The sequence below is a fragment of the Globicephala melas genome, chromosome X (genome assembly GCF_963455315.2).
Source record: "Globicephala melas chromosome X, mGloMel1.2, whole genome shotgun sequence".
In the NCBI taxonomy this organism is placed as follows: Eukaryota; Metazoa; Chordata; class Mammalia; order Artiodactyla; family Delphinidae; genus Globicephala; species Globicephala melas.
In genome coordinates, this window is record NC_083335.1 from 40,035,062 (window position 1) to 40,059,726 (window position 24,665).

At 42.5% G+C, this 24,665-nt stretch overlaps 1 protein-coding gene across 2 annotated transcripts; it reads left to right on the top strand.

Moving 5' to 3' along the window:
• The first annotated feature begins 1,583 nt into the window (after nt 1-1,583).
• Nucleotides 1,584-13,931, top strand: MORF4L2 (mortality factor 4 like 2). 2 transcript variants are annotated; one of them, XM_030850171.3, is made up of 4 exons: nt 1,584-1,688; nt 4,430-4,518; nt 11,170-11,273; nt 12,627-13,931. In XM_030850171.3, exon 4 carries the CDS (start codon nt 12,651-12,653, stop codon nt 13,515-13,517), a length of 867 nt encoding a protein of 288 aa, XP_030706031.1. In that variant the 5' UTR covers nt 1,584-1,688; nt 4,430-4,518; nt 11,170-11,273; nt 12,627-12,650; the 3' UTR covers nt 13,518-13,931. The 2 variants fall into 2 exon arrangements, with proteins under 2 accessions (XP_030706031.1, XP_030706034.1); XM_030850174.3 differs by lacking the exon at nt 1,584-1,688 and adding an exon at nt 2,759-3,004.
• Nucleotides 13,932-24,665: the final 10,734 nt, after the last annotated feature.

Consider the following 24,665-nt stretch of genomic DNA (forward strand, 5'->3'; position numbering starts at 1 on the left):
TTAGCCAAGGCAGGGAACAAGGTGTCTGTGATGCATTTTGAGGCCCAGAAAGACAAGCTACTGTGGCTGAACAACATAGTACTGTCAAAGGCTTGGGCTCAAAGGACAGGTAAAGTTCAATTCTGGTTCCCAAACTTTTGTATGCACTGAGAAAATAAAAGGCACCTCTTCACAATAGTTTTTAATCTGTGAAACGGGACAGATATCACGCAGGGTGTCTCAATAAAACATATACAGCATTTATTATTTTGCTTTACATTCTGTAGTACCCTCTAGTGGAGTGTACAAAAATAAGCATTGTATTTCTGCCCTCCAAAGCAGTGCTTTTAACTTCAGTGTGCATTGGGATCACCATAACAGTTTGTTATAACAGATAGCCAAACGCTACCTACTCCTAGAATTTCTGATTAATTAGGTTGGAGGTGAGAATCTAAATTTCTGACAACTTCCCAAAAGGTGATAATGATGCTATTGGTGTGTCTGGGAAACACTTTGAGGACTTCTGCTCTAAATCCTGCCCTTTCCGGGTGTGTGCTTGTATGTGTGTGTTCATGAGCACACACATGCATGCATGCACACATGTGTAAGATCTATAACTGAAAGAGGTATAACTTTTGTTGTTTGATGTTCATTTATTAGTATGCATCTAATAAGGATTTTGTGAAGAATAAAAGAATATCCATGTGAATGATATGACACAGCATCTAAAATATAGAAAGCATGAAAAAAACTGAGGATCACAGAACATTAATCCCAGGTTCTCAGAACTAGTAAGTGTGGAATGGGGTTTAAAATTAGGCCTCTGGGCTTCCCTGGTGGCGCAGTGGTTGAGAGTCTGCCTGCCGATGCAGGGCACACGGGCTTGTGCCCCGGTCCGGGAGGATCCCACGTGCCTCGGAGTGGCTGGGCCAGTGAGCCATGGCCGCTGAGCCTGCGCGTCCGGAGCCTGTGCTCTGCAACAGGAGAGGCCACAACAGTGACAGGCCCGCGTACCGCAAAACAAATACAAAAACAAAAACAAAAAAATAAAATTAGGCCTCTGACTCCAAAAACAATAGTTTAACAGGACCGCTACAGAAAATAGGGTGAAAACACACATATCTAATCGTAATTTCAAAAGTAAAAAGATAACTTTTCAATACCAGGGTCCAAGTCCAATAAAGAGAAACATTTTTACTGACAAAACAGCCATCTATATTTTCCCTTTGTTGGGGGGCAGCATTTGAAGAGAAGATCTTAACCCCACAGAAAGGGTTAGAATCTCATCAGCATTGGTGCCTGGGGTCATTTATCACTTCTGACCACCCCCCCCACCCGCAAAAGGCAAGTAGGAAAGAAGAGAGAGATGGGGGGAGGATTTTTTTAAGGAGGAAAGAAGGAAAGAAATGAGGTAAAACATTTGAATCAAGGGCCATAGTCCCCTGCCTTGTAGGGCTAGTAACAGAAGTTAATTTGATTTTTCCCTAGCAATGAAAGATATATCCGATCTCTATAGATTGGAGAGTTCAACAAATCAGAAAAGGGGGGGATCCCATAATTCCAGGGACCAAACAGCCAATCCTTTGCTGGAATTTGGCGGCATCTAGTGGCAAACTCAAAAGGTATAAACCTCACCCAGAGAACTTTCTGGAAAATTAAGAGTGCGTACTTGCCTGAAGAGCACTCTGCGTGGAGATCAGGACAAAAAGGTAAGAGAACCTCAGCCCCCACAGAAATTCGGAGTCCCTAGTGGAGGGGAAGTCTGTCGTATATAGATATTCTCAGCAGAAAATTGTGCCAGGAGAAATGGAAGCAACTTGAAGAGGGGAGGGCGGAGGGAGCGGGGGTTGGAGGGGAAGGCTATTAGGGAACAGCAAAGAAGCTGCTTCTTGGAATTGCTAATATGAGAATGGGAGGGTTTGGCTCTTCACCGCTGGAGGGCTACGGTTTAGAACAGGATTTTCACGTGGAGAAAGACGTGGGAAGAAAGTATTTTTAGGGTCTAAAATTAAATCGATAGGGGACACCGAAATATTTCTAGCTAAGACCCTTTATCTCAGTTACGGTCGCCTTACCTTAATTACTTAATTTTCCTTTTCCTGAGAATAACATACACAAAAGTAGAAAACGATCCGTTGAGCGCGCGCACCTACGCGCGCACACACGCACATGCACCCGCTTCGGGACACACACCGGCCCCAACGCTAGGGGCGCACGCCTGCGCACACCAGCTACCTCCAGCGCCACGAGGCCTGGCGTTCACGCACACGGAAAGCCCAAGGCCACGTGGGCTCGCCTGCGCGCAGACGCCCTGACACTGCGCGCCCGCAGAGCCCCCCCGCACCCCAACTCGCACACACATCGAAACCCCCACTCTACCTTATTTTTTTTTCCTCCAAGAGTTGTGCAACAGGTTCGGGGGCGTGGCCCCAGATTTGACCTAGCGCTTCCCCACTCGCGGGAACCTTAGCTCATTTCCGCCCATCCTGTTTCCGCAGGCCACGTAGACACTTCCTTTCCCAGTGGAAAAAAAAAACCCATAATGCCTCCCTGCAGGAAAAAAAAACAAAAAAAAACCCCTCTGGTCTGGGGAACTCTGGGTCGTGAAAGTAGGCCACGTGAACACCCTGCCCTATAGACTTATGACCCAACTCCTGTCGCGCTTTTGGAGGGCGGGCTAAGGACCTAAGAGAGCGAACGTCATTGGCCAGAGCCCGCACTAAAGGAGGAAGGTGACTGGTTTGCTTCAAGCCTTACCCGTGAAGAAGCAAGCTGCTAGCACCCGCCTTTACTGCGGCGAAGTGTCATTGTTGACGTGGTGGGCTTCGTCCAATCATTTGGTTATAGAACATTCTAAAACTTAGACAAGACGATTGTGACTGGCTGGAGGGCATAAACCCGCCTCCAGGGTGACGTGTCTGCCTATGGATATCAGTTGCCAGAGAAACCTGGCTTTACTATGGCGGTTGGAGGGTCGGCAGTGATCACACGTCGGCTGCTGGAAAGAGCTGGATTCTCGTTTCAGGTTTCGGGGTGGGGGTGGGGAGAAAGGGTTGACGATTTCCTCTTATCGTCGCGTATATAGACAAGATTAACTAATGGCTTTACAATCTGGCAGAGCTAGATTCAAATTCCTACTCGCCAACGCCCAGCTTGGGCTGGCTGCTGTTCTTTCTGCGTCTCGGTTTCCATGTTTGTAAAGTGGTGATAATAATAGTATCTACCTCAGAGACGTGTGCCTCCGAGGCGTGTGCTGTATATTAGTGCGTGTAATATACGAAAGCGAGGTAATATAGTACGTATAATAACTTAATACGAAGCCTGGCTCCGGAAGATATTAGCTATTATTGTGGAGAGAAAAACCCGGGTAATAGAATGAGAAAAACCATAAAATTATGTAAAGTCGTTCATTACAGTGCTTTTCCTGCCCATCACCCCCTTCCCTAGTAGAAATTCGAGATATAAGAGAGACGTATCAGTCTTTACCGATGAAATAATTTATTTGGGAATTACCTCAAAATAGCGGGGATTGGAATTTTCCATATTGAAAAGTTTAAAAAAAAAAAGCGGCTTGGGGGTGGGGAGAGATGGAGAATGAGAGCGAGCTGGAGGTGAACCGCATGCGAGGAGTAGGCCTTGTTTGGATCCTGATTCGGACACACCAACTATAAAAAAAAAAAATGTTTAACACGCATCGGGAAATTTTGAAGACGGATTCGATATTTGATGTTTTTTAAGGAATTAATGACGATGTTTTAGACGTTGTAATGGTATTGTGGTTATGTTTTTAAATTGTCTTTAGCTTGTAGAGATAATATACGAAAATATGCATTAAATAATAAAATGTCTCGGATTGGCTTCAAAATACGTTGATATCTAGGATTTGCTTCAAAATAAGATCAGCGGTAGGGGGAAGTGGGGAGGGGTATAGATGAAACAAAATTGGCCCTAAGTTAATCGTTTAAGCTGAGTGATGGCCATATGGGATTCCTTATATTATTCTGTCTACCTTGGTATATGTTTGAAAATTTCCATAATAAAATACAGAAAGTCAGCTCTTCAGTGAGCTTGAAAAAAACAGAGTGGGGGGGAGCAGTGGGTGGGGTTATAGATAAAACAAGATGGCCTTCAGTTGGTAATTGTTGAAGCTGGGTTATACATTCGCATAGGTTTATAATATTATTCCCCCTACATTTTTATCCATTTGAAATTATCCTTAATAAAAAGTACTTTAAAAAAGCAAAAACAAATTACTTTATCAAAAATCAGGGTAAATGTACAATAAGGTAAATTTGAAAATGTAACCACAAGAAAGGAAAAAAACACTTGTACATTATTTATCAGTTTTGGTGTCCTTTGTGTGTGATAAAATGCATTGATGGAAAAGAAAACGTTCATCTCATATCTTTTTATTTTATGTCCTTTCCTGTCCCCTTGTTTGACCTTCTAGGCTACCATCAGAAAAGCTAAGTTTGCTGAATAGTGAGGATCAGAAGATCTGATCCTGATTGCAGAACATCCCTAATTACAGAGTCTTGGGTAAGTGCCTCCCTTCTCCTGGCCTCAATTTGCAAACAAGATAATTCCACATAACCTTCCTAACTGTCCAGGAATATTTTGAGGATTAATAAGCGCCTGTCTAGGAAAGCACTCTACATTTATAAGAAGGGAAGGATGGAGCTAAGTCCATTTGTTCTTCCAATATAGAAAGTGCCTAAACAACAGAGGGCTGTATAATTTTACATTCCTTGATAAAAGATACTGTAATTGATCCCCTCTAGTTAGCGCCATACATCTTTTTTTTTTTTTTTTTTTACTTTGTGGCATCCCATATGCAGCATAATTTAGTGGTTAAGAGCAAATACTGACTTCCTGAATATAAATCCTGGCTCTGCCACTTATTGTGTGATCCTGGGCAAGATACTTACTCGCTTTGGCTCTAAATTTCCTCATATGTAAAATAAAGATAATAACAGTTCCTACTTCATCGGATTGTTGAGGGAATTACATGTAAAATACAGGACATTGTTTGGCACATATAAGTGTTTGATTTAATAATTATGACTCTTAGTCCTTCTGCTTCATCCTGTTTTATACACACGTGCACATGTGCACACACATGTTAATAAAAGCAGTGGATACCTTTTTAGAGTTGTAAAAAATAATAATACTGTTGGTTTCTCTCCTGATTTTCCAGAAGCAGCAGTTACTACTAGAACTGAATTCTGAAATTATAACTTCTGACTTACCCTAACAATCTAGAAAGATATTGAGTATGTTGATCGTATTTATTTATAAGGGAATTTCCAGGAGCTATAATTTTAACTAGCAAATCATAACCATATTCAGTCTGCTAACAACTTTTATATCATTCCTCTTTTGTCTCAGACTCAAAAAATATCTGTTAAAGGAAGTGTTCCAAGATCCAGAATTGATGTAAATGTAACTGACATGGTGTATATGCATTTAAAGGTTTATTCCAACAAACTGTTGGAGATATTGTTCACACTCACTTCTGACACATTCATACACAAAAATGTCAGCATTTGGAGTCTGTATTCCTGAATGGCCCATCACTTGCATGAGGAGATGAAGGAAGGTTTTTCAGTCTCTTGACAGCTTTATTTTCCCATGGAGTCACGATATTTTCCTTTTTACTTTTTGTTCTTCTGAAAGCTAGGTTGCAGAGAAGGGCACTTTCCTGGTGGGAAAGATGCAACAGATGGGTAGGCACAGAACCCCTTTACGGGAGGCCATTTGGAGAATGATTAAAGGTGAAAGGGAGGGAGGTGTACTGTTAGGCCAGTAGCAGCTCAGAGAAGACAAGGGTCAATGTAGCCTGAAATGGAGAAAGCCTCAAGGAGGAAAAGGACCTTGACCAGGGCCTCTGAGGATGGGCAGAGCCTAGAAGGGGGTAAGGAAACCAGTTCAAATGGAATGCCTACAAAGTATACGACATACAATGATTAACTGAAAAGTCTAGCTGTGTGTTAGAACCATGGATAAGAATACATCAGAAAATCATTATGAATTTTAAATATGTGTATTTTAATATAAATCTTTAGTCACATAATTGATCATGTGAATCAGTCTCCTTGTAACGTAAAAAGCTAAAATATTACAGAGTAGGCCCAGGTCTCCTTTTCTCATACCTCCAATTCTCTTACTCTCCCCAGAGTTAACCACTATTATCAGTTCTATTTCCTTCGAGATCTCTAATTATGTACCTGTTTAAAAAATGTATATGGATACATATAAAATATTGTTTTGTGTTTTCTTTTACATAAATATGGTGTCACATAGGTATTGTTTTGCAACTTATTTTTATTCAACAAATTGTCTTGGATGTCTTCACGTCCATTCATAGAGTTCTGATTCCATTCACAGTGGCATTCCTTTAACTAGCATTATAGTCCATGTAATGGATAAACCACGTTTTGTTTTGCCAAATCACTATTGATAGTCCTCTAGGTTGACTCCAGTGTTTTGCTGTTTCAAATTATACTGCATCAAACATCCTTGGAACCCATGTACAAATGTTATTCCAGGGCAATATTTATGTCTTTAAACTATGATGATTAAACCAGTGTTGATACTGGTGTGAGAACAGACATCACTGTGACAGAACAGATGACCTAGAAACAGTGATACCTTTAAAAATTGAATAATCAAAAATCATTGGGAAGAGAGTACCTTAAAAGACCCGTAGAACTCTAGGAATTTAGAATGTTATAAATAAGCAATTCAAATCAGTGGGGAAAGGATAGGCTCTAATAATTAATACTAGGAAAAATTAGCTGTATATTTGGAAGAAACTATAAAAATACTGAGAAATAATATAGGAAGTCATTTAGAATACTGATTTGGGAGCATTTTCCCCCGGCATGACATGCCAAAGTTCACAAAGGAAAAGGTTGTTGACACATTTGTGTTTCTTAATACACACAGAGAGACCCACTTAGAAGAAAAATGACAATTTGGAAAAAATATTTCCAACATACCAAAAAACCTTAGTATTTAATTATTAGAAGTCAATAAAAGAGGCAAAACAACCTAGTAGAAATGAGGATAAATATTTACATAAGAAAAAGATACATATGAATGTCTGAAGGTATGCTCAGTATCACACAAATGCAAATAAAAACCTCTTACTACATACTAGATTGGACCTCCCAATTTTTTTCCCAAAAAGATGTTTATCCAGTGTTGCTGAAGGTGTGGGTGAATGAACTTTAACGTCTTTGCTGGGAGTACAAATTAAAACAGCTCTTTACAAATTAATTTGCCTCTATGTCATCAAAGTTGTAAATAAGCAGATCCTTTGCGCAGTTCCACTGCTGAGAATGTCCTGAATAATTACCTAACATGCTGATATGTCTGTACACTGATGTCTGTTACACCATTTCTATAGTAATGAAGTATTGGAAACCTAAATGTTCATTTATATGGGGCTGGTTAAATTACATTATGTGGAGATTATAGAATGATGCAGATATTAAAAAGAATGAGCTAGGTATGTGTGGATATAGATGGCCGTGATAAAGTGAGAAAAGGTGGGGAGCAATATGTATCTCACATTTGTCAAGACAAATCAAGTAAATGCATGATACATATTCACAATATGAACAGACACATTTAGTTTTAAAGGTAGGTTTTTGTGTGAATGTGTACATAAAAAGATTTGAAAGCATACACACTCATTCTGGGATTGAGGTGGGGAGGGGAGGTGGTAAGGGGAGAATGCCCACATCTTTATATATTCTGGTATTTATAATTACGTAAAGGAACTATTACTCAAATACTACCACAAAATTAATTACTCGGGCGGGAGGAATATAGATTTTCAGTTCACAATTTAAATAATTTCTGGGTGGATTAAGGAATTAAAATATAAACAAATCCATTAAAATGTCATCTTAATCTTTAAGCTTAATGGAAGGAAAACCCACATATTTCATCATACAAATCTTAATCTTATCAGACACTAAACTAGGGGAAATATTTGCCCAATATGACAATTGATAAACAACTGTAAATGTTAAACTCATTAAGAACCAACTCAAAATGAATGGGTAGAGGACAAAATATAACTGGCCAGGGAACACATTTTTTAAATGTCAAAACCACTAATAAGAAATACAAGCCGAGTAGATAAACACCCATTTTCCTTGTCAGATTTACAGTGCTGGATAGCCGGTGCCGACCAGAGTTGTGAGGTTGAAAATTGGTACAACTTGTGGGGAAAGTAATTTGGCAACATATTACCTCTTAACCTACTAAATCTGCATCTGGGAATCTTAAAGGAATAATGAGGGCAAAAGATATTTTACTTACAGGATAGATTGAGGGGGAGGGTCACTTTCCAGAAAGGGGGTGGTTAAGTAAATTAAAGTATGCCCATTTGGTGGATCTCCTACAGCTCTCAAGATGTATGTATATTATAACCTTACTAACATGGGGAAATGATCCGTTGTAATAGCAAGTTTTTTTAAGTGAAAATCTGATTTAATACCAGGATGAGGTTACCTCGGAGTATTTACACAGAAATTGAAGATAGAAAACTAAGGCAAACATACGGATGTGTTTTCTCAATATCTGGCATACCCTAGAGCTGACCTGTAGGGAACAAGTGGAAAAATATTTGATGACTGTCGTCCCTAATTTGTGCTTCCATTTTCCCCATGTGTTGAATCACCTCCTCACTGATTCACTAATATATACCATACCCACCAGGGACCTAAGTGCTACTGCAAAAAGCACAAGATACATATTACACAAGACCTATGGCAAATGGAGGTTAATGATGTAGTTCCATAAGCAAAACTAACACATGAAACATTTAAATACTAAGCTGTGGAGTACTAACGGCTTCATATGATACTGGCGATGGGAGTGAAAGGTGGGCTAGAGTAGTTAGGAAATTTAGAGGAAATGGGACTTTCGTGATATTTAGATGAGGGAGATGAAGGGAGGAAGCATGACTGGAGTTAAGAGTGGGTATACAAAGCCAGTAAACGATGTTAATAAAGTCAAAAACTGGCAGATTTGAAGTTTAAAACAGCTCAAAGCAATATATAGTGCTAACGTTTTTAATGAATATGCACAGCACGTCTGCCACCAAGCCATGGAATAATGTAAGCTAGGAAGGGAGGTACAAAGTACAGTGACCTAGTGAAACTCCATAAATTTGTATTACAAGTAGGAGCCAGACATCAAAAGGATGGGTCTTCCCTCCGTTTGATATTTGGCTTCCTACTCCGGGTAGTAATAGTTGCTTGATCTGTAGGATACTCAGATGAAAATAAAGGTACTGAGACAATTCTCAGAAAGGCTGCTTTCCTGGCTTTATTAAGTCTGGGCAAAAATCTTGACTCGTGTGGGTAGTTTTCTGTACCATGTCAGGTATTTCGTTCAACTTGGGACTTTATATGAAAAGTAGAATTTGTAGAGAAAGATGAAACTCACCCACTTAATGAGAGCCAGGTAGAATTCCTTGTTGTAATTTTCTTGTGCATAAATATATGTAATCAATGCCAAGGATATACAGTAGGTTCAGGGATCATTCTCAAGTTCCTCACTAAGGAATTGCTGATGACCAGTGTGACTTCCAAAAGAGTTCCTATGCAGCCTGGCTCTACTTCTGTGTGTTTTACAGTCTGGCTGGCACTGGGTCATCCTGCTTTCTTTAGTTGCTATTTTAACTATACCCTTGTTTTGTGGAAGGTCTGCCCATTATTAGCCCCCAGGTAGGTTTTCTGGATTTCACCTATATAACTTAACTAAATTCTCTGATATCCTCACATACTGCGTCCCATCTGTCCCAGTCACAAATTTTTTTTAGAAACACTTTGTAAGCTTGGTAGCTTACAATATAATGCCATGAAACACCAGCCACTCTCTGATCCTTCACAGGATGTGTCTATATATCCCTCTCAGCCAGAAAGTTTCTGATTCCCAGAGGGTCAGTGTCTGTATTCACAGATCTTGATGCTCTCTGAAGAGCACCTTTGCTCTGATTTCTGCTGAGAGCTTTGTGTTCTGTCAGAGGATATCATTTGCTTAGTGATAGAACCCAGGCCTCTCTGCCAATAACTGGCTTCCCTGATTCACAGCTCTAGTTTTCTGGCATTTCTCACCTCATTTCCTCTTCAGGGATTCCCTGACACCAGCCCACATAATCTTATGGGCTAGCAATTGGCAAAAGGGCTTTTTTTCTGTGGGTTAAAATTGTTACCAGAGAAACCTGGTTTAAGGCTTGCCCACCATCATATCTCGTTCTTTCCCCGAGGTTACCCTGGCTTTAATGGTGTGTTTATTCATCTAGTTACTTTCCTGTGTATTTTTTTTAATATTTATTTGTTTATTTGGCTGCACTGGGTCTTAGTTGCAGCGTGCGGGATCTTTTTAGTTGCGGCATGCAGGCTCTTAGTTGTGGCATGTGGGATCTAGTTCACTGACCAGGGATCGAATCCGGGCCCCCTGCATTGCAAGCGCGGAGTCTTAACCACTGGAGCACCAGGGAATTCCCAACTTTCCTATGTATTTTTATACATGTCAGTTTAAAACATAGAAATTGGACCTCACTGTTCATAAAAACTGTCTAAAATATTGTTATTTCTCCACTTGTGCTATCTCTGGGATCCTCTTGTACACATTATTATGCAACTTGCCTATTCACCTAATAGTGTATAATTGAACATCTTTCCATGTCAGTACATGGATCTCTGCTTAATTCATTTGAATGTTCTTCCATGGTGTGCATACATAATAATTTCTATTACCATTTCCCTGTTGAAGAATATTTGTTTCCAGTTCTTTAGTATTACAAACACCACTGCAGTGAACATCCTTGTATCCATGTTCACATATGCAGGTACTCCTGCACGGTACCGTGCTAGCTTTTCAGCCACATCATATTTATGAAATTCTTAACAAGAACCTGTGAAGGCTAGGGGTAATTTGCTACATTCCATAGATGAAAAAACAGGCTAAGAGAGCTTACATATCTTTCCCAGAGCCTCACAACCCATAAATGGCAGAGCCTTACTGAAGTAGAAGTATGTCTAACAGCAGAACTCATGTGTTTTCTTTGATATCACAATTGTAAACCACATGTTTTTAAATTAGATTTTTTTCCCCAGTGTTTCAGAAAAGTTTATCTTCATTGCTGATGTCTGCTTTCCTTTCTAGGTTGTGTCTCCCACCTCATCTCTCCAGACATCCCAGAAGATCTGTAAGATTCCATCTGGGAAAACACTAGGAGTTTTTGGAAGGGAAAGAAGGAAGAGGATTACGTAAGTCAAAGGACTTGTTTAATCTGTCATACCATAAGAATCACAGAACACTTTTTTCAACTTTATCTCACTAACCCTCTCTGCTGCATTTTACAGTGTAGATTATCTCTTTTCCTTCTTGAAACTCTCAACTACTTTGGCTTCCAAAATAACATTCTTCTAATTCTCATATGGCTGCTCTGACCTTTTTGTTTTATTTGTTCTCTCTCTCTCTCTCTCCTCACCCCTTAAATACCATTGTTTCTTAGGTTTTTCCAGAATTCTGTACTTGGTTCAGTTTTTCTTCTACTCCCAGCTATATGATGATTACTCTCAAATCTCCATTTCTGGTTTTGACCTCTCACCTAAGCTTTAAAGTCATTTGTTTAACTCCATACCTCACACTTACTACATCTAGTACTGAACTTCTTTCCTCTCTAATCCATTTCCTCCTCCTCTAGATGCAGTCTCATTTGGTGATAATACTATGACCTAATCACCCATTCTCAAAACCCTGGCAGTCATCACTGACTTTATCCCTCACCAATTTATTATCTCCTCCAACAAGCTATTGGTGAAAGTGGTGTTCGGTAGCATTTCTTGTTTGCTCCGAAAATATTCTGTGCCTATAACTATCACTTTAGTAACCTTGTTGTTTTATAATTGTCACTTTAGATATTCGAATCCCTAGCGCCTAGCATAGTACATGTCCAGAAGCAGATAAGCAGTAATGTATGATGACTAACTGAATGGATGAATTACCCTATTTCCTATTATTTTATTGCTGATTCCAAACTAACCATTAAAAATTAGTGCTTTTATTAATTCATTAATTACTCAGGCTTAAAACTGTGGAGGCACCTTTGACTCCTCCCTCTCCTTCATTTACCAAGTTCTATATTCAGTTTCTCTTGACTCTGTCATCGGCTTAGTTCAGGCCTACTGGACTTACAGAAAAACCTTTGCTGTTACTCATTTTGCCTCCAGCCACCTAAGTTAATCTTTCTTGTTTCTTTCATCTTGTCATTTTCCTGTTCAGAAGTCTTGAGTTTCAGTTCCACTGCCTTTTGTAGTTTAATTCATTCTTTTGCTAAAATTATATTCCTGTCTTTTGAGTGGCATTGAAAAGCTAATTTATGGGCAGGTCTGATGAGTGATTGGGTGGGCTGAGAGTAGTGGGTGGGTGGTAGTGAGGATCAAAGAGAGAGAAGAGGTAGTAAGTCACTTACAGTTAATTCGTTGGCCCTGAAATAGGATTTGAAATCCAAATTCCAAGAGAGTAGCGTGTGTTGTGCTTTGATAGGTTTTTAGGAAGTACGGTGTGTTAAAGGTCACCATAGAAAACAACCAAGTAAAATACTTTATATATTACAGTGGTTGGAATAAAAACAGGGTTGAATGAGTTCCAGAAAGCAGAGTTCTCAAACTCGTGGACAACAATCTGCAGACGAAGACAACTTCAAAAAACCAACTAGAAGCAACATGCAGAGAAGTAAGATGAGAGGGGCCTCCTCGGGAAAGAAGACAGCTGGTCCCCAGCAGAAGAATCTGGAAGCAGCACTACCAGGCAGATGGGGGGGTCGCTCTGCAGAGAACCCCCCTTCAGGGTCCGTGAGGAAGACAAGAAAGAACAAACAGAAGACCCCTGGGAACGGAGATGGTGGCAGCACCAGCGAAGCACCTCAGCCACCTCGGAAGAAAAGGGCCCGGGCAGACCCCACTGTTGAAAGTGAGGAGGCATTTAAGAATAGAATGGAAGTTAAAGTGAAGATTCCAGAAGAATTAAAACCATGGCTTGTTGAGGACTGGGACTTAGTTACCAGGCAGAAGCAGCTGTTTCAACTCCCTGCTAAGAAAAATGTAGATGCCATTCTGGAAGAGTATGCTAATTGCAAGAAATCGCAGGGAAATGTTGATAATAAGGAGTATGCAGTTAATGAAGTTGTGGCAGGAATAAAAGAGTATTTCAATGTGATGTTGGGCACTCAGCTGCTCTACAAATTTGAGAGGCCCCAGTATGCCGAAATCCTCTTGGCTCACCCTGATGCACCGATGTCCCAGGTTTATGGGGCGCCACACCTACTGAGATTATTTGTAAGAATTGGAGCGATGTTGGCATACACGCCCCTTGATGAGAAGAGCCTTGCATTATTGTTGGGCTATTTGCATGATTTCCTAAAATATCTGGCAAAGAATGCTGCGTCTCTCTTTACTGCCAGTGATTATAAAGTGGCTTCTGCTGAGTACCACCGCAAAGCCCTGTGAGGGTCTACTGACCACTCACTGTTATGTCTGGTATCTGTAAACACTCTTTTTGTTCTTAGTCTTTTTCTTGTATAATTGATGTTCTTTAAAATTGTTAATGTATAACAGGGCTTATGTTTCAGTTTGTTTTCTGTTTTGTTCTAAACAGAAAATAAAAGGAGTGCAAGCTCCTTTTCTCATTTCAAAGTTGCTACCAGTGTACGCAGTAATTAGACAAAGAAGAAACATTCAGTAGAACATTTTATTGCCTAGTTGACAACATTGCTTGAATGCTGGTGGTTCTATCCCTTTGACACTACACAGTTTTCTAATATGTGTTAATGCTACGTGAAAAAAATGCCCTGATTCCTAGTGCCAAAGGTTCAACTTAATGTATATACCCGAAAACCCATGCATTTGTGCTCTTTTTTTTATGGTGCTTGAAGTAAAACAGCCCATCCTCTGCAAGTCCATCTATGTTGTTCCTTAGGCATTCTATCTTTGCTCAAATTGTTGAAGGATGGTGGTTTGTTTCATGGTTTTTGTATTTGAGTCTAATGCACGTTCTAACATGATAGAGGCAATGCATTATTGTGTAGCCACGGTTTTCTGGAGAAGTTGATATTTTAGGAATTGTATTTCAGATCTTAAATAAAATTTGTTTCTAAATTTCAAAGCAAGAAATTTGCAGTGTGCCTTTAATGTTACTGAGGCTGAGAAGTCAGCAGGCTCAGGAAAGATCTAGGTGGTATTAAAGGAGAGAGTTCTGACCCCTAGTGAAAGAATTCCTTTTATTGGGTGGGGCAACCAGGTGTGTACCCCACCCGGCCAGTCTCCCTCATCTGCCCTCTGTGGCTTCTCAGGGTGGGATTGCTTCCTAGTGCTGCTTGTAAGAGCCACTTTTGCTCCCATGCTGCTTGCCTCTGTGAGTTGGGCTGCTATAATAGGATATTTAATGGGTACTATAACAGCCCCTTATACTTATGCAGACCTTTGCTCTTTCCCACCAGGGGGAGCATGGGCAGCCACCTTCAGTATTGTATCAGAAATGCTTGTAGATTTGGGGCCAAGGATGGCAGCTTTCCAAGCTCCAGCATTGATGCCATGTTCCCTATGCTTTTATAATCCCTTGGACATAAAGATTGAGAATCCTAAAGTAGGGTATCTGTGGAGAAGAGCGATGGTGTTGGACGCCTATGATTATAAATCCATCTTACATGAAAATTCCCTAGTCAAACCAAGTTTTGCTTCATGACAGTGTTTTTTTACTTCTTTAGTGAAAAAATATTCCATGGTTACTGCAGAAATTTTGGAAAATACACTAAGAACAAATATGAGCATAAGAATCACATAAACTGCCACTGGATTCCCAGCAGGAAATAAATGAGACCCAAAATGGATGATTTGAGGAGTTTAGTAGAGAATTTTTTCCCAAGTTGTCAGCAGAGGAGTCACCCACAGACTGGGTGACTTAAACAACAAAAATTTATTTTCTCATAGTTTCAGAGGCCAGAAGTCTTAAGATCAGGGTGTTGGCAGGGTTGGTTTCTTCCGAGGCCTCTCTCCTTGACTTGTAGATGGCTGCCTCCTCCCTGTGACTTCACATGGTCTTTTCCTCTGTACTTATCTGTGTCCTCCTAATCTCTTCTTATAAGACCAGTCATATTGGATTAGGGCCCACCCTAATGATCTCATTTTAACTTAGTTACCTCTATAAAGACTCTATCTCCAGATACAGTCACATTCTGAGGTACTGGGGGGAAGTGGGTAGGACTTTAACATGAATTTAGAGGTGACTCAATTCAGCCTGTAACAGGGTGTTACTACATCTAGACAAGGAAGAGTAGGAGAGGAGAGAACAGGGTGAGGGAGGGAGCAGGAGGAGGGAGTGTGGGAGACTGTGGAGTAGGAGCTGGGGAGGAGTGGGAGCAGGGGTGAGAGAAGGAGCAGGGTGAGGGGAGAAAATAGGAGCAGTGGGAGGGGGGAGGGGAGGGGGAATTACTAGAATGGTAGACAGCTGTGTGGAAAGGGCCACCTGATAGCAGCTGGAATCTTCAGGGTGCAGTTAGCTCATAGAAACCTCAAAGACGGCAGAATCCAGGAAGAGGGGCTGGGGTGGTATACCTGACCTCACGCTTCCCTGCTTTTTATCTCCTGCTGGGTATTTCCCTTTGGCCATATTGGAAACCAAAGGGCAAAGAAGACCTATGATATATCTTTATTGGTAAGCTTGGGGGACACAGCAGGGAGGAAAAGTAGATTGGTGGGGGTAGAGCAAATGAGATTTCTAGCACACACATACCTGAAATAACCATTGTTCACACTTTGCCGTATATTCTTAGAATTATTATGTCCTGTTTGGGACCTAGGGCCTTGGCCAACTAGCGGGATTCTTAACAAGGCCATTTATCCATTGAACTGGAGGCCTAGTAAACAAATGGATGTTAGCTCACATGCTTGAACATGGTAGAAATATCACATTTTAAAACATCACATTTCTAAAAATCACATTGCCTCTAAATGAACATAAATATGACCCTGAGATCCAACCGTAGCATGTTGGTGGGATAGCCACTTCAGTTATTATTGAGGATCCCCCATCTTTATTACTTATACAAACATTTTATGGTCGCATCAAAGCCTGAAGAGGTTCCCACTGACATCAGATGTCTGTCCACACTGGTTAGGAATGAGGTGCTCCTTTACTGAATTGGCCTGGTATCTTCAGATCCCTTGTCCCTGCTGCTTCCGTCAACCCTCTGGGTAGGGGGATCTTTAGTAAGACTAGGTGCCCAGCTTCTCTGAGCCCACCACAGAGTCTTCCTTGGGGCCTAATATGGAAAAACATGTCTCTGCTACTGGAAGGACCCATAAACCCTGACCTCTTTTCTCTTGCTGCCTTCAAATGCCCTCCATTCCCATCTAGGGAAACCATGCTTGATTTTGTCAAGGCATATAGTCCTTTTCAAAATATAAAAGGCACTGGCTTCAAGCAGCTTTCACCTCCAGCTCTGCTATAAACCTCCCTCTCATGGATCTCTGCGGAAAATGGGAGGAGAGAAAAAACATAAGAACACAATACACAAGTTAATATCTCAATGACTAATAATTCAGTATTTTCCAGTTAGGTTCGTAGGTAGTTTCTTTTTATTTTAGCTGATTTCTTCTTGTGTCATTTTTTTAAAGCAACACCTTAGGAATATTCAGGAGAGGCCTAAAGTGCTTTATTAGGACCTAAACCAGGCTATCCTACTGATTAAAAAAAAGAAGGCAATTATAATAAGTATATCCAAATTATTACCCAAATCTCTGTTGATTTAGCAAGTTTCTCGATTCTTAAACTACACAGGTGATGTAGTTTCATCTAGCCATCTAAATGACTAAAGACTTCCCTTCTGAAACTGAAGGGTGGTTTTGAGAATATATTTACCGCATCAGATTCAGCACCTAGCTAACATGGTGGTTCCATAATAAATGCTGTTATAATTGTTATTTATTATTTTCAGCAATATCATTAACAAGAAAAATAAGTCGTTTTCCATTCAGGAGGATGTATGTAGATTTAACAACAGAAGCAGGTTGTGAAATAACTCTCATGACACCCATAAAACACCTAGAAAGTAAAGAAGGTAGCCATTAAATATAAGCCTTATCTTGCCTAAGAAAATTTTGTGGTACAGAATAAACTTTCAAAAATGATAATTCTCTCTCCTCTTTCACTTCCCAAAAGAAAAGGGTGAATAATATATTTCTAAGATCCGTGGTTCTCAACCTGAGCTCCCCAGACTTAAGGGTTTTTAAAGATACCATTAAGAATTGAAGAGCTGTTAGGGCTGCCCTGGTGGCGCAGTGGTTGAGAGTCCGCCTGCTGATGCAGGGGACACGGGTTCATGCCCCGGTCCAGGAAAATCCCACATGCCGCGGAGCGGCTGGGCCTGTGAGCCATGGCCACTGTGCCTCGCAACGGGAGAGGCCACAACAGTGAGAGGCCCGCGTGCCGCAAGAAAAAAAAAATGAAGAGCTCTTTTCTCTTCAGGTGTTTCCTCTTCTTTCTTTTCTTCCTAATTCATTATGAAGTAACATATAGCTGAGCTTTTACTAGACTCAAAGGAGATAATATATTTTAAAATACATCATGAATTGTGAACTATAATAATAATAATGGTTAACAGTTTGCTTGCTTATAGAAATGCCAGTTATCAGAAGCTGTATATATATATTTTGAAAGACCTTTTAAAATGTAGAAGTCTAAATAAGGAGGAGCATAGAAGTTGGAGACAGTTTAGATTGTTTAAAAATATAAAGTTAGAATTCCCTGGCAGTCCAGTAGTTGGGACTCTGCACTTTCGCTGCCAAGGGCCTGGGTTCCATCCCTGGTCGGGGAAAAAAGATCCTGCAAGTCGCGCAGCACAGCCAAAATAAATAAATAAAAATTTAAAAAGATAATCAATTTAGAAAAATCTTAGGACAAGCACTAAAAGATTAAAAATGGAGGGGCTTCCCTGGTGATGCAGTGGTTAAGAATCTGCCTGCCAGTGTAGGGGACACAGGTTCGAGCCCTGGTCCGGGGAAGATCCCACATGCCGCGGAGCAACTAAGCCCGTGTGCCACAACTATTGAGCCTGCGCTCTAGAGCCCATGAGCCACAACTACTGAAGCCTGTGCACCTAGAGCCCGTGCTCTGCAACAGAAGCCACCACAATGAGAAGCTCACGCACCGCAAGGAAGAGTAGCCCCAGCTCGCTGCAGCTAGAGAAAGCCCACGCGCAGTGACAAAGACCCAACGCAGCCAAAAATAAATTAATTAAAAAAAACAGAATGTGTAAATACCAAAATTCCAAAGAAAACTCCATTGGTCCAGCAGAAGGCAAGAAAGGAGAGGAGGGGAAGGATGCAAAGAACAAACATTATAGGGCTTCCCTGGTGGTGCAGTGGTTGAGAGTCCGCCTGCTGATGCAGGGCACACGGGTTCGTGCCCCGGTCCGGGAAGATCCCACGTGCCACGGAGCAGCTGGGCCCGTGAGCCATGGCCGCTGAGCCTGCGTGCCCGTGAGCCATGGCCGCTGAGCCTGCGCGTCCGGAGCCTGTGCTCCGCAACGGGAGAGGCCACAACAGTGAGAGGCCTGCGTACTGCAAAACAAAAACAAACAAACAAAAAAGAACAAACATTATAAACAGAAAACACAAAGTAGGAAGGTAGAAATAAGTGTAGCTACTGTATGCCAATAATCAAAATAAAGATACACAGATTAAACTCAACAGGAATAAAACCTCAGATTGGATTTATTTTCCAGGCACAGAATCCAGTTCCATGCTTTTTCTCAGAGATACTCTTAAAATTATCCAGAAAAATTCAAAATAAAAAGATGGAAAAATATATACCAGGCAAATACTAGTCAACGAAAGCTAGTGTAGCAAAAGTTTTTCCCAGGCCCCATGGCTTTGTAGCTCACTCCAAAGAGCTCTACAGTCACTTTAAATCACAACTTGAGCCTCATTTCAGTGATTAGAACCCCTAGTCCCAAATAATAAAGGAGCCTTTGAACTCGATTCAGAGTTAAATCTCTTCTCCCTTAGCTAGCACCAACTTCTGGTGGGGCTCCCACTTTGTGGGGAAGGGATGTGCTGGGTTTCTTCTCTTTCCCTATCCTCCCCATTCTCTAGCCCATCAGATTTTTTATGCTGGAGTCAGATCCCATTTCACTGTGCCTCCAAACTCCAGGAGCTACATATCAAGCTTCAAGGGGTCCAGTTAAAGCCTTGGGGTGAAGGGCAAAGCACCGGAACTCTTCCCCCTTGGAAGCCCACTCCAAAGAAATCCTCAAAAAAATTCTTTCTCCATATCTCCTCTCTCTTAAACCTTTTAATCCTTTTTAGAGCTGCTTGGTTATTTCCTTTGAAAACCTGGTTTTAGAACTTCATATCTATTATATCTTGGTTGTTTATGAGAAAACTCAAATTTAACATGCTGTCATGCAAATTTAAACCAATAAATCCCCCAGTCCTGGAAGGTCACCATCTAATGTTTAAAAAGTTTTAAAAGGTAGGGTATGGGCTTTGCAGTATAACAAAACCTAGGTTAGAATATAAACTCTATAATTTACTAGATTAAGGGCCTTGGAAAATACACCTAACCTCTCGGAGTTGTTTCTTCTTCATGTAAGGGAAATACTGCTACCTACCTCACAGGACTGTTATGGGGATTAAAGAGAGAATCAACCCAAAACACCAAACACTGCATCTGGCCCTTAGTGAGCACTCATGAAAATGTTAGTTCCCTTCCCACTCTGCCTCTTCCCTTCCTTGAAAAATATGCCTGTGACACACTCTACCATAAAGAGTATTTGGTAAATGTAACAACAAGAAGAGGGATCACAGTTATGGTCTTCAGTGCCATTTCTGTATTCCAGAATAAGTTGTCTGATGGATACAATACAGGCAAAGGGACAATATTATCATACCATTCTCACTTTGGGAGTTACTCACCCAATGGAGTTGAAGGTAGGAGTCACAATCATCATGCCATTTAACTGGTTCATGTGTTTTCCTAAACCTTAATTTTAGCTTCTAGGTTAAAAATCAATAAAGCATATGTACTTAGAGCTGTAGAACCTTAAGACTGAGAGTTCCAGACCCAAGCTCATCAATAGCTACAGGACCTGGTAAGATCCTTCCCCTCTTCTGCCTTCATCTACCAAAGATGGTAAAATAGCTGATATTATTTAATATGTGTGAGATACTAAGTGGTCTGTATAAAAATCATTCATATAAACCTCACAACAATCCTAACAGGAAGTAATGTGATTATCTCAGTTTTAGAAAAGGGGCACAGAGGCCAAGGACACACAGCTAAAAGTAATAGACCTGGGACTTGAACCCAGTTAGTCAGGCTCTTAACTACTATACTACCCTGCCTCTCTGAAAAACAGTACAGCTATTGAGAAATGTGAAACGTGAGCTCTCATCTGTGAAAGTACCCTGAGCCTATGTACCAGTTCAGGCCTTCCTAGAAGCAAATGCCAAGACAAGATTAGGCAACATTAGAGATTTATTGGGGGAGCACTTACGAAAAATAAAAGAGGAAGGACCTGGAAGACATGGGGAAAGCCTTCAGACTGTGATGCACATCTCACACCTGTGAAAGAAGAGAGGGAAGGAAGGCAGACTAGGCAGGAAGAGCCTCAGACTGTGGTGCAATAAGAAAGTCTGGGGACTTCTCTGGTGGCAAAGTGGTTAAGAATCTGCCCACCAATGCAGGGGACACGGGTTCGAGCCCTGATCCAGGAAGATCCCACATGCCGCAGAGCAACTAAGCCCATGTGCCACAACTACTGAGCCTGTGCTCTAGAGCCCATGAGCCACAACTACTGAGCCCACATGCCACAACTACTGAAGCCCATGAGCCTAAAGCCCGTGCTCTACAACAAGAGAAGCCACCGCAACAAGAGAAGCTACCACAATGAGAAGCCCACATGCCACAACAAATAGGCCCCATTTGCTGCAACTAGAGAAAGCCCGTGCGCAGCAAGGAAGACCCAACGCAACCATAAATAAATAAATTTATTTTTTACTGTACATGGGCCTCTCACTGTTGTGGCCTCTCCCGTTGCGGAGCACAGAGTCCGGACGTGCAGGCTCAGCGGCCATGGCTCACGGGCCCAGCCGCTCTGTGGCATGTGGGATCTTCCTGGACCAGGGCACGAACCCATGTCCCCGGCATCAGCAGGCGGACTTTCAACCACTGCGCCACCAGGGAAGCCCTTAAATTTATTTTTTAAATAAGAATGTCTGTACCAGGCCAGTGGGGAGGACAGGCAAAGATTAAGGGAATCCAAAGAGCAGAAACGGCCTGGTTCTGGCTGCCCAACTGTGCTCAGTTAGGCTATGGGAGCAATCTGGGTAAAATGTGGCCTTAGCGTGAATGTCAGGGGAGATCCAAAGGTTCTTTTGAGGAAATATCTGAGCTATGTGACTCCATGGCCACCACAGACCTGGTGACCTTTTCCTGGCAGTCGTCCACATACCTTCTGGCACCTGAGTGTTTTGCAAGAACCCTGAACTTGATCCCTCTACCCTGCCTCACCAGAGGGGCTCCCACTCCCAGGCACTGTCTCCCAAGGGCTTGGGCATCCTGCTTAGCAGACAGCTCTCTCCAGGGTCCTGGACCCTCAACGCTTTCTGCTCTGGAGTTGGCCAGGCAAGTAGCTTCTTGGACACGTGATGGGGATATCAGCCTTCTGTGCGGGCAGGGAAGTGGTGAGGGGGCCAGAGAACCAGGCTCTGGATGTTGCTGACCCTCCAACATCAACGCCTCCAAAACATCTTCACACCAATCCACAGTCTGACTACCCTGACCTCCAAGTCATGGGCTAGGCCTGCAGTGCATAGGGGTGTTCACACAGGAGGTGCCACCCCGTTTCTCCTGAGCTGTGAGACCACATGCCTTTGAAGCTCCCTTTACCTGGGGGTTCCCGTGCCTCTGAGCCTGGGCTGACGCATACATCAGAAGCGCCGCACCAGGCACACACAGACCTAAAGTCACCACAGAACCACCCAAACAGGCCAGGGCACATGTGAGGCCCTTCTGGGAATCTGAGCAACGTGAGTGGGAGAGGGATGGGTGAGGTCGTGTCTGAGGTCTAACCCCATTTCAGGGGGGCTACTTCACTGGACTCTGACAGAAGGGCCAGCCCCTTCTGCTTCAGCCCCAAGTTACCTGGTCCGGCCCAGCCAGGTCAGACATCTGTTTGCTCAAAGACTGTTCAGACCAATGTTTCCACTTGGGAATCCTTGGGCTTTATCTCCTCCCCTATAAAAGGTTCCCCAAAAGAGACAGGGAAAAGGAAAGAGAGGCAAAGTGCTCTGACCTGCAATGGGACAGTCGTTGTCCTCCTGGTGTGTATGTCCAGGACAGCCTGGCCATCAACCTAGAAGAAGTCTGGTGCCTGCTCAGACTGGAGAAGAGAAACCAAAGTCAGACCACCCTGGAGAGTGTGCCTTGGGGGAGCCTTTCCACACCCTGCCCCAGTGTCATGCCTCAGAGCACCCAGCGGGCTACATTCATCCTGTCCTATAGAACTGGCAAGTGAGTTGCTGGAACCCTCATCACTCCAGCCAGAATCCAGCCCAATCAGCATCCATTAGGCTACCATAACCTTAAAGAATGGTCTGAAGATTCCCCCAAAATAACACTACTGAGAAAACAAAAAGCCAAGGGTACATTCATTCTTACTTTGCTCCATAGAAACTTAATTATACTTGTCACTTTTTCTTTACAATTTTCAATTTTTTGTTTTAGTGCTTTAAAAAGGCACTCCCCCTGGAATTTCTATGAATATTTTCTTTTAGTTTATTTTTCTCACTTTATAGTATATACTGCCTCTGCACACACAAAAAAACCATGCTTCCTAGTCCCATAGCACCCTCAGCCCCTTGCCATTAGGTGAGGCTACGTTACTAGTTTTGGCCAGTCAGCTGTGCAGAGCAGTGACTTATGTTACTTCTAGACTATAGTGACTTTAGAAGAATAAGCGATTTCTATGACACTCTCCCTTTGCCACAGTGACCAGCGATGTTCCAGGCTGTGGAGCCTCTGTCAGCTGGGGTCCCTGACAGATAGGAAGCAGAGCCCCCTCACCCCTGACCTTCACCAACACTTGTTGGGCACTTATTGCGTGCTAAAACTAAACCTTTACTATGTTAAGCCGCTGAACTTTGAGGGTTGTTACCCCAGCATAAGCTTAGCCTAACCTGACAAACAGCGATGGCTCTCAAAGTTTAGGATGCAATAGAATCACCTGTGAAACGTTAAAATACATATTTTGTGACAAAAATATATTGGGGGACAGACATGGATTAGTGATGATAGGAGAGAACTACTCAATTATCAGCTGATTTGACAAATCCTTTTGAATTTTATACTTTTTAATTTTTTTAACTTTATAATAGTATTTGTTACCCAGGTGCTTGGAAAAACAGAAGACGCAAACAAAAAGGAAAAATTAAAAATCCAGAACTCCACACAGATATTGCTAAACTTCTAGTGTGGCATGTTAGGAATTTTCTTTTGAAAAAAGTCCATGTTTTCCCTACAAGAGAGGAATGGAAAAAAGAATGCACAGCACTCCTTTCGAGAGCTCCGTCAACTCCCCTAATCACACACACACACGCACACGCACACGCACACGCACACGCACACGCACACACACGTGAGCGCGCGCGCGCGGCAGGGCAAAAGTATGGGGAATGCAGTCCTGAAAAGGATTCGCTTCCATGTCTGCCCGCCCCCGCCCCTGAGGGCTACAGGCACCAGCCACTCTCACACCCATCTGCAGGGATTGGGGTGCTTACCTCTCTCCATCTTTCCCTCGACCCGCCCACATCCTCCGCAATAGGATGCTTGCACCCACGCAGGGTTCCCGCCCACCTCCCCAGCATTCCCATTGCCCACCATTTACTGAATCAAAATGGATAGAAGGCGTGGATGTGGGGTGAAAACTGCAATACGGGGTCCGCTTCCCACCCCAACCCCCACACCCCTTTCCTTTCCAGTGGTTTGCAGGTGGCTCCCACCTGCACTTCCACTTCCAGGGAACCCTGGTGTTTTCCTCCTCCTCCTCTTTTTCTGGGCCAGAGCCCAGCCTGCTTTCAATGCAATAGGGAGCTGGTACTCAAACATGACCGCCGCCCCCTTCCCAGATCCCTCCCCCAAGCCCACCATTTTTTTTGCCCCAAAATGGACCGGGGCAGGGGCAGGAAAGGAGCATAGGCAATGCAGTCCTGGACTCGCAATGGTGTTCGCTCTCGCCTTCGGATAGCCTCTGCTCTTTCAAACCTGCTCAGATCCCCGGCAGGTGGTAGTCACTTCCTCTGGTCTAGTGTCCAGAAGAGCGCCCGCCTGCCTCCAAGGTAAGAGGGAGATGGTGCTCAGGCGGGGGAAAGAGGATTCAGACTATACAGTGACTGAAGTTCACGTCAGCCCTTTGTCCAGCGAGGCCCATGTTAACAGTGAGTTCAGGTCCCCAATTAACTCTCCCAACAGCACTGCAGCAGGAGCCGGGTTGTTCCTCCCCGCCCCACTTGACAATCTTTTCAGCCTTGGCCAGAAACTGGAAAAGTGTATCATCTCCTTGGAAATTCTATGCGCCTTTCTCAGATTATCAGAGAGGA